At 37.2% G+C, this 12,411-nt stretch overlaps 1 protein-coding gene across 1 annotated transcript in view; it reads right to left on the bottom strand.

Moving 5' to 3' along the window:
* Window positions 1-12,379, bottom strand: part of LOC113118562 (nuclear receptor-binding protein 2-like) — a 465,395-nt gene extending 453,016 nt beyond the window's left edge. The window contains exon 1 of the mRNA XM_026287840.1: window positions 11,849-12,379. Coding sequence (XP_026143625.1) covers window positions 11,849-11,968 — 120 coding nt within the window. The 5' untranslated portion in view covers window positions 11,969-12,379. The remainder of the gene's footprint in view (window positions 1-11,848) is intronic.
* Window positions 12,380-12,411: the final 32 nt, after the last annotated feature.

Genomic DNA, 12,411 nt, shown 5'->3' with positions numbered 1-12,411 from the left:
CCACAATAAATAAATAAATATTAAAAGCAACAACTGTTTTCAGCATTGATTATAATGAGAAATTTTCTTGAGGATCATGTGACACTGGAGTAACAGCTGCTAAAAATGTAGGTTTTTACACACACACACACACACACACACACTTTTAATATTTTTAATATACTAAGTTAGATGATTTCCTATATTTAATGTTAACTGAGAAAGAATTACTTGCAAGCAAAACAGACCTTATATAACTGAAATATACTCAACTGAAAAGTCAAATTTAAACCGACTCTAGAGCTTGTGAATGAATCAGAATCTAACTGAATCAGGAAATATGTATCAATAATAACCTGCCCACATATTACACTTGCCCAGCCAATGAACACAATTATTCCCGTTAATCAATGTAAAGTGTTGAATCTTTCTGAAAGTCTTACCAGGATTAATTGAATATGAACAGGTAACCCAAGGTTACATTAATCCTGGTTTAAAAATGACTGTGGTTCAACATTTCCCATTTAGTTACTAGAAATGGTCAGGATGCAATGAATCACACATACAGGACAAGGATAAAAACCACAGATTTCAGAAAATGTACTAAGACACTTGGAGCACGCTATCAGTTTGACCTTCCCTGAGATTCACACACTTGGCAGTCACTCAAAAGGAGGGACTCAACGTGATAAACCTAGGAGTAAAGTGTCACACTCATCAGCTTTCATTGCCACGCTCTAACAAGCTTAAGCTGTATTGTGTAACTTTTTCCTAAAGAAAGAGTGCTGACAGAGGGTGTAGTATTTTCAGCTCTTGCCCCGGGGGCATCCCTCTCCCAAACCCCTCAACCCTTTTATCCTTCATTCATGTAGGAAATAAAGAATTGGCAAAATCAGCATTAAGTGATGAACAGCTTTGCTTCTGGGTAAACCGGGCAAGGTAGAGGTGTTTGTGGAAGTAGGAGGATGAAACGTAAGCCAGGAATTTAAGTAGTCTAAGGCAGGTCTATAGTGCATTATTTGATAAGTATGTGGTCAGTTGCTGTTTGTGATCTGCAGAAAGGTATTATTCTGTATGCCAGAAGCCCAAATACAGGCCAGTGGTGACTAATGCACAACTTTATCACATAAACTGGAACATTTTAAAAAGCCACATCACGGCAAGTGCGCCACTAGGTTTGAACATGACTTGACATGATTGAAGTGAGGAACGGTCACAGCAGGCCTGTAGGATCGAAAGCTCTAGTTTGAATGAGGGGTTAATGCGAAGAGAGATCAATGCTGAAGGATCATAAATAAAGAACAGTGCAATAAGTAGCAGGCAACATTGGATGACTTAGCAAAAGGAGATGTAGGGAGGAGGACGATGAGAGAAAGGTAAACAAAGAGCATTATAGACTAAAAGCATGATGTGATGTCTAAGCAAAAGTGTGTTAGTCACTGCACTCATGACTTATGAATGCCTTGCTTTGTGTTTCTGTAGATGTGAGAAGCCATGGTGTGAATGGACTGAAAGCTTTGCCTCATCTTCTAGCAGTTCTTTTTCTTCCTCTATATTCCTGTCGCAAAGTTCTGAAAACTGGCATTTGTTCAAGGTTGTGGCATGAGAATAACACCTGCAGCAACCAAACCAAAACGATCCAGCTTTGAAAAGATAAACAAGTAGTTTAGACCTAACTTTTAGGTGGGTTAAGGGACCAGTATGAACACAACAATCATAATTATTAGACACAATCTTGTTTTAGAATAAACTAAACACATATATAAATCACAGTCCTGGTGATAAGTGAACAGGAGACCGAGCAAAGTTCTCCTAGATTACAAGAGTGACACATGAATATGGGTAGCTGAAATAAGGAGTGTCTTTACTTGTGACATTCTAAAAAATAAAAATAAAAAAGGGAAAATAAAGCATGCACACACACAAAAAAATGGCACAGTGTAATCCATACATCAATCAAAAATACCATCTGCTCAATGCCAGTTCTTTAGAAACACCCAAGTAAACTTAAAAAAATAAATTAAAGATTCACTCACAAATCAATTTTTTTTAAAAAGCAGAACAAAACTAGTAAAATGTACATATAGAGTATTTTTCTTAATGACTTTTATGATTTTGTTAATTTACATTTTCAAGGCCGGGCAAACACAATTAAAAATTTCCAGGATTTCCAGGACCATAGGAGCCATGTAAAAAAACAAATCTTATAAGTCATACATTATGGATTATTTAACCCCCAGCAGTGGAAGTAAAGCTGCACGCTGGATGAAATTCCAGTTAAATCTTGTATCTGTGAAATCAGAAAGTTGTGGTCTAGTTACTGTTAGTCAGTCACATGAGATTTATTTAGGACTCTCAGAGCATGAGAGAGCTGAAATACTCAAGCTGTCATCAAAAGCTAATTCTACAGACTCGCTCACACATGACACTAATGGCCTATCTCTGTCATCTCACGTCTCTGAATTCAAATCTCTGAATAGACACATTGTCTTAACTAACTGAAGAGGTGCGGCAGAATATACTAGCACAACTAATCAGACCAAGTCCTGAGGGAAAGAGTGAATCGAATACACTAACTGCAATTGAGAGCAATAATAAATATAAAATAAAAAAAGTTCAGAATTTTAAACAGACAGATTACAGACAGTTTTACACTGAATTCACAAAAGAGGAAATTTCAGTGTTACAGAAAACCTCAGAAATACAATAATATAGGTATTAGGATAATTTCTATATGAGAGATCTTGAACAGAGGGTCTCCGATATCCATAATAATGATCAACACCAATCTTAAAGTGACGCTTCACCCAAAATAATAATAATAATAATTATTCTATCAACATTTACTCACCCTCAAGTCATTCCAAAACTGTATGACTGACTTCCTTCTGCAGACAATTTATTTTGATGAAAAAAATAATAATATATATAATAAAACTATAGGGTCAGATGCTGTTTGGACCTGAACGTCTTCAAAGTATCATATTTTGTGTCACACAGAAAAAAGAAAGTCAAACTACTTTGGAACGACAATTTTTATTTGTAGATGAACTATCACTTTTAGACAACATCAACCGAAGCTAATGTTAAGAAGCTATATGGTTCAGCTATATGTTTCATCATCCATTCCAGATTAAAAAACTGGAGTTAAAATGTCACATAGAAGCGTACAAAAACAAGCTTACAAAGTACTGACTTGACATTTATTATGTGAAAAAGAACGATAAAAACTGTTGTTTTATATTAATGTGTGACCATTTTAACATTCTGTGAACAAACCACTAATCCTCTGGCTGTCGCAGGAAACCCACTCTGCCAGTCCTCTTGGAGATCTGGGATCTTTGAAAGAGGTTGGCACAATCTACTGGAGCCCAGTGCCAAACGCCAATCAGAGAGGATCTTGATAATATAGTGTGATAAAGATGAACATTGGTCAGAATAAGAAGACCAACATTATTGTTTTCTTAGAATCTGGACAAAAGAACATGCAATGAGTGAGAGAGAGAGAGAGAATACCATATGGATGGCTTAATGCAGTGAGACAGATGGCGCTTGCTGGTTTTACTTCACACTGGCCACTAGCCAATGCACACACTCTAACTCACTCACTCGCTCATTCTCTCTCTCTCTCTCTCACACACACACACACACACACACCAATAAATCTGCAGTTCCTCTCCACTGGGTTCACCACTGGGTTAATTCATGTACATGTATCATCACCACCTTTCAGTGGCTGAGAACTCAAGGGCCAGTGAGTGTCTCATAAGCACACCAGGAGTTGATGGCATAATCAAAACCTGATAATGATTTATGAATATATCACAATATACACAACAGTTTAAACATTTTTGTTTTTTTTAATGCTTTTGAAAGATGTCTCTTGTGTTCACCAAGGTTGCAATTATTTAATTGAAAATATAGTAAATAGAAAATATTCTGAAATCTTATAATAATTTTTCCATTTTTATATATTTTTAATATTTATTCCTATGATATCAAAGCTGAATATTCAGAAGCCATTACTCCAGTTTCCAGTGTCACTTCGGAAATCCTTAAAATATGCTGAAATAAGTTTAAAGAGTCGTGCTCCTTAATATTTTTGTGGAAAGCATGATACATTTTTACCCTTTAGCCGCGTTTCCACTGAAATTACCAAGAAAAATTGTACCAGGAACGTTTTTTTTTTTTTTTTTCACAGGAATTTCCCCCCACAAACCTGTTGCTTTCTGTGTTTCCACCTCAGTCTAAAGCACTGTGAAGATTAGGCAAATACTCTGGTGACTTAAGTTTGTGCCCGTTTCTCAATACAAATGATGAAAATTTCGGATTTGTACCCTCAATATTTCGGACTGAACTATAGTTTGTGAGTTCGACTCAGGACTCGGGATTGTGATCTCCTGTGGACAGGACGACGCAAGTCCGGTAATTCTGCAAACAGCAGCGCACTTGAATCATCAGTCAGCTCACCTTGGCTACCTCAATTCTCCTCAGTGTATATTTACAATAAGACAAAATATGATATCAAACACCACTGCCTCTGCTCGTTTTCATTTAAACATAATAATAGCCGCAGAAATATAGTTCAGGGAAATCTGTCACATATAGCCTACATTACAATAAAACAAAATATATCACAGTATTGCCTCTTTTTATTTTAAATTTTAACATATTAATAGGTAAATTGATTAAAGACCAAAGATTACATGTTAGATTTATCAAAAATGAATTATATTTTATATAGCCAGCTAATCGCCTCGGAAATCGTTAAAAAAATTTTTATATAGGTGACGTCTTTATAAATAAACGGCAGATTTGAGCTTAAAACAACTACATTCTCGCCTGAAATACTTTTAAAATTACATTTCATGACACAATAACAGTAATACTTTGAAAATTATCTTAATAAATGGTGGTTGAAAAACAATGCTACGTGACCTCAACCAATCAGCACGTTTAGCGCCCAAGTCCCGCCCCCAAAAGTTCTGGACCTTCGAAAAAGTACTTTCTCATGAGCAGGGACTTTCTGAGGGGCAACTTTTTTTTTTTTTTTACCCGGAACTTTATTTAGATCCTGGTTCCTGCGGTGGACACACACCAGCCCAAAGTTCCTGGGTAAAGTTCCAGCAGTGGAAACGCGGCATTTAATGAATAGAAAGTTCAGAAGAACAGCAAATATTTGAATATAAATATTTAAAAAAAAAGTCTTTATTTCCACTCTTGATCAATTCAATGTGTTCTTGTTCAACAAAAGTATAATTTCTTCTTTTTTTTTTATGACTGAACTCCTGAATGATCCTTTACTAAGGCGTAACTGGCCTTAAAATGGCGTTTTTGAATTTGATCACGTCAATGGCATATGTATCTACCATTTCTACCATCAAGGCATATACTGTCACCCTGCCACAGATGAAGCACAAAGAAGAAAACCCAAAGACATCGGATTTCTACAGACAATCTGTAAATCAGGAGTTAGGAGATTCATAATAACCAAGTGTTTCCAAAACAATTGCTGTAGTTTGAAAGTTTGCAGAAAAGAAAGTGGTCAGCACCCAAAGTCCTCCAACTTAACTAATGCTGAAAGACAAGGGGACATTCTGTTTGCTCAACTAAAACATGGCAAACCTCTTAAAGACAGAAGTGAGTGACCTGCTGAGCTATTTTAAGACAAGCCTTTTCTTCTGGCCTCACTATGAGGGCCTCCAGTAGAAAGGTTTACTTCTTTTTGAGGAATGACAAAAGACTTGTGAAATAATTGTGAAAAATGCAAATTACCCATTCTTATTCACCTTTAAGACCTTAAGCAGTTAGTCTGCATTTTTCACAGATTCTTGTAAAATCTTTAGCAGTGTGAGGACTGAATAGACTATATGCACTGTTACTTCCTGGCCAGCTCAGTCATTTCCGGTCAACTATTAAAATTAGCTGTGCTATAAGGGGAGCGCCCTTCGCTTAGTTTCTCTACATCATCCAACCACAATAAAAACAAAACAAAACAAAAAATTGTCTAAGAAGACCACATTGTATACTTAACTGAAAATTGAGTGTTTACTATTGTCCTTTTGCACTGACACACTTTTTCTATTTTGATACTGTAAAGCTGCATTGAAACTGCATTTAAATCTCTATTATATATACACTACTGTATACTGTTTCAGGAATGACAAGAGCGAGTGTCAAACATTATGCAAGTGAATCTGCTAAATTGTTCTGCGAGTCATTGCTATGATTGACAGTGATAACTGTAGCAAGTTACAAAACATCTAAGCCAGTGTCTAAACTTTACCTTTGCATAATGTGATTCAGACTTCGTTCAGAGTAACAAAACTACAGTAGCAAGTCTGTACTGGCTGCATGTATTTAGCAGCTTCTACAGTTAAAAGAAAAAAAAGAAAAGAAAAAAAAGAAGTATTCAGTTTTCAAATTAAATATAAAAATATTTCAAAATATTTAGCTCACTATTATTCAATTGTTATACCATTAATAATTAACTGATTTAGTTTGTAGTTTACTAGTTAAAGGGATACTCCACCCAAAATGTAAATTTGGTCCCATGATGTGGATTATTATCTTTTTTTGTAATGTTTTTTAATGTTTCCCGAGGTGTACTCATATAGTTAGTAAGGTATTTACATAACAAATTTAGAAAATAAAAGGCATTTTTATATCCTGATATTAGCCCTCTGGCTTGATTACTCTGTTTGAAGGGGCGTGTCTGCTGTGAGACTAAACACCAACTGTTGTGATTGGCTGCCATCTTTGCATTCGATTGATGTGGAAACCTTCTCAAATACTTTTACTATTACAGCTGTCGAGGTTAACGAATCGTGGAAGTGTTGATTACAGCGTTATTTTTTAGATATTTTCTCATCACATGAATCGCTGCATTGAGTAGACAGTCTGTTTATCACGTGAATGCAGTGATCTCGTCATTGCAAAGCATTTTCTTTAACAAAATGCTTTCACCACAACTAACAGCAAACACAATATCGACATGAATACAGTAAGTTGTACAGCATAACAAGGTCATTCATTATAACGGCAGTTTGGGCAAGTGTGCAGTAGGGCTGTCAACGAATATTCTAAATTTATATTCGAATAAATAAAAAAATATGGAAAAAGAAACGCCTGCGGTAGTAGAGGCGTGGTTTCCTGTTTTGCGAGTGGGCGCACTAGCGCGCCTGAGGGTTCAGGGCCAGGTCACAGCCTCACAGAAGTCGCACTGTCTGGCACAGCATCACTGCTGAAAGTTGACGCATCTTCATGGAAGATGCCAGCAAGTGCAGAGCCCAACTCGAACGCAGCAGAGAAAGTGTGGTAAAATTGTTGACCCGCGAAAAAGTTGTATGCAAGCTATTTAAGATACAGTTAGCATTCCATTCGACCACTAGCAACATGAGGAGGTCACATCTCAGAAATGTGCACCCAAATGAGCATGGCATAATGTGTGGAACTCCAGCTAAACAGTCACATTACTTTGCATCGCCCGCCGCAAGCTCTTTGTAATTTTGACAGCCCTAGTGTGCAGATATACTCGCGATGTATGATTGACAGCTCCGAATGAAATAAAGTGATCTCCTTTGATCGCTCTCTGTAGTTAAATCACAATTTAAATAACAGATTTGTTTCATGCTATGCTACTAAGAGAAACAATGTGAAGTTGATCATTTAGTCACTGGCTTGATTCACTGATGCATAAACAGTATTTAACGATTTAGAAAGAAAGTCTGTGTGAACTTGAATACTTAGCTACACATCAGAAATGAACACTGTTACTCACTGTTTGCGGCAGTGCAGTTGAATCCATATCGTAAAAATCTGTTTGTAACACCCGTACTGACATTGCGACTGAATTAAATGTAAATGTTTGGGCGGGCAAAGCATAGAAAGGGGAGGTAACCTTCCTCTCATGACAACATAAGGGGAAGATTCCAGAGCGGCCCGTCTGAGCTCTCGTTTTCTCAAAGGCAGAGCAGAACACCCAGGGCTTGGTTTACACCTATCAAAATTTCTAGCCACTGGGGGACCATATACAGGCTAGGGAAACTCATATTAATGTTAAAAAACCTCATAAAGTGACAATTTCATGCCATGGGACCTTTAATCACTTACCCCCATGTCGTTCCAAACCTGTTAAAGCTTTGTTCGTCTCCAGAACACAATTTAAGATATTTTGGATGAAAACCGGGAGGCTTGTGACTGTACCAAAGACTGCCAAGTAAGTTACACTGTCAAGGTCGAGAAAAGTATGAAAAGCATCATCAGAATAGTCCATCTGCCATCAGTGAAAACTAAAATAATGACTACTTTATTCAACAATTCCTTTGTCAATATTCTCCTCTGTGTCTCTACACTTCACTCAAACTGCCTTGCATAAATACATTTCTGTGTATTTATGCTGAAACTGATACAGCCATGATGATACTCAGTAGAACACCACAACTGTGTGCATTGTATATTTATCTCTCATCATGAATTAATTATTCTGATCAAACTGCACAAATGGGTTCATTAAGTCTTCTGAGAAACAGCAAAACGTTTGGAAAACAGTTGCATAACAAACGTGTTTGAGAGCTATAACAAGCTTGCTATCACAGAAATCTCTCCAATAACTTCCCTATTCTGCAGCCTTAATTATAGCTAAACTCGAAAATGTGCCAATTCATTTCTGCTGCTTCACATGTCACAACAGAATACAGATAAAAAAGAAAAGTTAGAATAAAGGCCAATTGAAAACAACAATGGTTTTGATTTGCACTGGTTTGGATGTCATTCCTACGTGAAAAATAACACACTTCTGCCAGAAAACATCATTGCCCAGCCATCTGCAGACTGAGTCATTTTCACTTTGAGTTTTTCCACTCACACACGTGCTCAGGGGATGAACCGTGGTAAACATCTGCTCAAAAACTCTGTTGATAAAATGAAGGAATTTGATGATAATAATGTTTATCAAAAGCAAAATATCCAACTTCTGATTGTAAACTTTATGTCCAGTCAGTGTACAGTTTGTGATGTTGAGATCTCTGTAGTATACACATCTTCAATGCATAAGGGCCAATTCACATTAAGCCTGATTACTATAATAATAACAATTAAGTTTTAAAAATCATTGTCCATTTAAAAGAACAGCAGAGTCCACTCCAACTGCCATGATTATGGCACAGAACAATAATCTTGGAAACACTCTCAAAGTGATTTTTTTGATCTGAAGAATTTTATCTTGTATCATTGTGGACGTGCAATTAGACTTCCATTTCTCAACTTTTAATGATGTTATGTCAAATAAATGCAATATCAAAAGATCTCAATTGTCGTTTTTCAATTATGGAGTGTGCTACAATTTATTTACAATATAAATAAAACATTTGGTGGGTTGTCCAATTTTATTATTATTATTATTTTTATTTTTTTTTAGTAGTAAAGCCCACTTTACAAAAAACTAAACTGTCGAAACAAATATAAATGCATGAGTTTTGCAACTACCCAAAAAACTCCCAACATTACAGCATCTTACACTCACACTGAAACAACCCACAGAACAGCAGCTGTGAGGCATGTCCAACGTTTCTTCATTTAAATGTCAGCGTCACTGAGGAAAGAAAACCACCACACCACTGCAAAACAAAACTTTCACTCTTGTTGTACAAGCACGTCTGTCCTCCTCTTAGCAAACACTTTGCGTTCTGGCACCATTAACAACACTGACGCAATAAGAGAGCAGGCCACATACTAATAACATTCCTGCTCTCAAAGCCTTTCACAAGGAGGAAATAATTACTAATTGTGCTCCAGCCACTTTGTCCCCAATGTTTTAATCAAATTTTGCATCTTTATTGCTTCTCACAATCAAGCATCATGGAAAAAGAACACATAAATCACCCCCTCTTGAGACTTTCCCTTGACCTCTGAGAAATTTAGGATGACTAGTAACATAAAATGGAAAACTTTTATGAATATCCACATGAGGCGAGTGTATTATGTTCCATGCTTTTAAGCACTCATTAAATATTAACAGGTATTTCAAATTAATTTAGTTTGGCTTAAGCTTAATTTTTTTCTTATTAGTTTTAATTAAGTTACTCTTACATAGTAACATCTCATTAACTTGACATACACATAATATACTAACGCATTTCTATAATTCAAATCCATTAAAGGATTGTTAGGCTGGATTAATTAGGTCAACTGGAACCGCGAACACTTCCCATAACACCCCATGTACTCGCTACATTGTAAGAAGAATTGCATCTACACTAATATTAGTCTCTTTCGTTCTTATTCCGAGATAATTGTAGCTACCCAGATCCAGTCCGTATCGAGTCCAGATGGTGGATCAGCACCTAGAGACGATCTTAACAGACCTGACTGTCAGCACGTCAACTAGATGCGCCCCAGACAACCATAAGCACAAGGCCACGAGAACCAGACGAGTCCTCTGCACCTGTGTTGCAGGCTGGAATTAAACCACGCCATGCTGGTGTCGTCTGGCCAGAGAAGAACTAGCCCCCCAACTGAGACTGGTTTCTCCCAAGGTTTCTCCATTTCTGTCATTGATGGAGCTTTGGTTCCTTGTCATTGTCACCTTTGGCTTGCTTAGTGGGACCCTTGACTGATTGCACAGACTTATTGAAAAGAAAAGAACTGAACAGGATGATGACATCACTGAATCATCAACGAACTGACTTTAGCTGGAAAAATGACTCCGTTATTGTCTTTTTGCATTATTGACAAACTATTTTCCTGTTTAACACTGTAAAGCTGCTTTGACAACCAATATTGTATAAAGCGCTATACAAATAAAGGTGACATAATCCACCGAATGTTGTCAAAAAAAAAAAAGAATTCTAATAAAAATGGCCTGATATATAACAGGTATATATTTATTCGGTTTACATTTTTAGATAATTTTGAGTCAATTTAAACAGCTTTAAACTTAAGCTTTAAAATGCTTTAACAAGATCAACTAACTTGAATAAATAAGTTCACTTTTGGGTGAACCTGATGACAGAAATACTTCTTTAGAGAAAGACATGCAATAACTAGTCCACTTTACTTTACTAAATAAGCATGCTTACTAGAAGTCAACCAGTTTGCATGCTTCTGAAAAGTGTAAATCAAACAGGTAGATTTTACACTGTAGGTGGGAAGGGTTGTCTAAACTAAATCATAATTTATTTAGCATTAAAAAAAAGTTTCACAGTTAACACTACTAAGTAGTATATGGTTAAAAGATAAGGTTATAAGGTTCCAGTGTGCTGTAAGATAGATGGACTGAACGTGTGCCAATACTGATAAACTTGAGTATACTGTATCTGTGACTTATCTCAAAGAAAGCCGAGATCTTAACGCCTCAACACGAGCCAACAGGAGTGGGCTGACACCAACACGCCCATTTTATCTCATAAAACAAAAGATAAAAGGTCAAGAAAAAAAGAACATGAAACAAACAAATAAAAATAACATCAACTTATTCTCTGTGCGCTGTATCCGCGGCGTGCGTGGATGATGGGGGAGGGGCCGTGCGTGAACTCAAATGCGAAAACTACGTGTAACACTTCCGAAATGCTGTTAAATGTCCTTCAACCACAAATGTTTGTTATTAAAGCATAAGTGCTTCGATTTACGTTGCTTTTTAGAAATTCTTCAGGTGTTTAACTGCTGCAAATCACTGTAAACTCTCCATGTGGACAGAAACCAACAGGATTGTTTTATCGCGAAGACACTCACAAACACACCATGCTATCTGTTTGCATTAGCAGAGCCTTTTAAATACTTAAAAAAACAGTTAAATACACATACATCCAGTCGTCGTCTTTACTAGAAAATGACAGCGATGCTTCATATGTCCATTAGCCTCGAGACGTACCTGTTCCCGTCGCTTCTGCCAGCGGCCGCAGGGGCTTTCCTCCAGGATCTCACTCTCATCTTCACTCTCCTCCTCTTTCCCCCCGGACCCCGATATGCTCTCTGGGACGGACATAGTCATTTTACCCTTTCGTGCTGCTTTCACTGCCCCTTTAAGACCAGCTAGGCTGCAATGTTGTCGCTGCAAACGTGTTTCATGAACGAATATCGAAGAGTGACGAATATCGCTGGTCACGATTCAGAGTTACAGCTCGCTTATAAATAATATAACACACGACACGATCTGCGAAAAGCGCTTTTAAAAGCGAGATAAAATATGCAGTGCTATGCTGAATTTAACCCCATCCTTAAGGGATCTTAGAAAAGAGGATAAGGCACCAGATAGCAGGCGGTCTCGTACGTGACAGACGTGGGTCTCTCTGGAGGTTCAGTCGCAGCCCGCCCTACACTTACACGGTGTGCTAAAGAGCCCGACCTACAAGCATCATTTCACCTCAGTCCAGCTTTCCCGACTGGCTGGGGCTTTCTGAATTTCCTCTTTTTTAATATGCTACCGTAAAGCTT

Source organism: Carassius auratus, chromosome 2, assembly GCF_003368295.1.
Source record: "Carassius auratus strain Wakin chromosome 2, ASM336829v1, whole genome shotgun sequence".
Classification (NCBI taxonomy): Eukaryota; Metazoa; Chordata; class Actinopteri; order Cypriniformes; family Cyprinidae; genus Carassius; species Carassius auratus.
The sequence above is the reverse complement of the archived record's forward strand: the minus strand, read 5'-3'. Positions and strand labels throughout refer to the sequence as shown.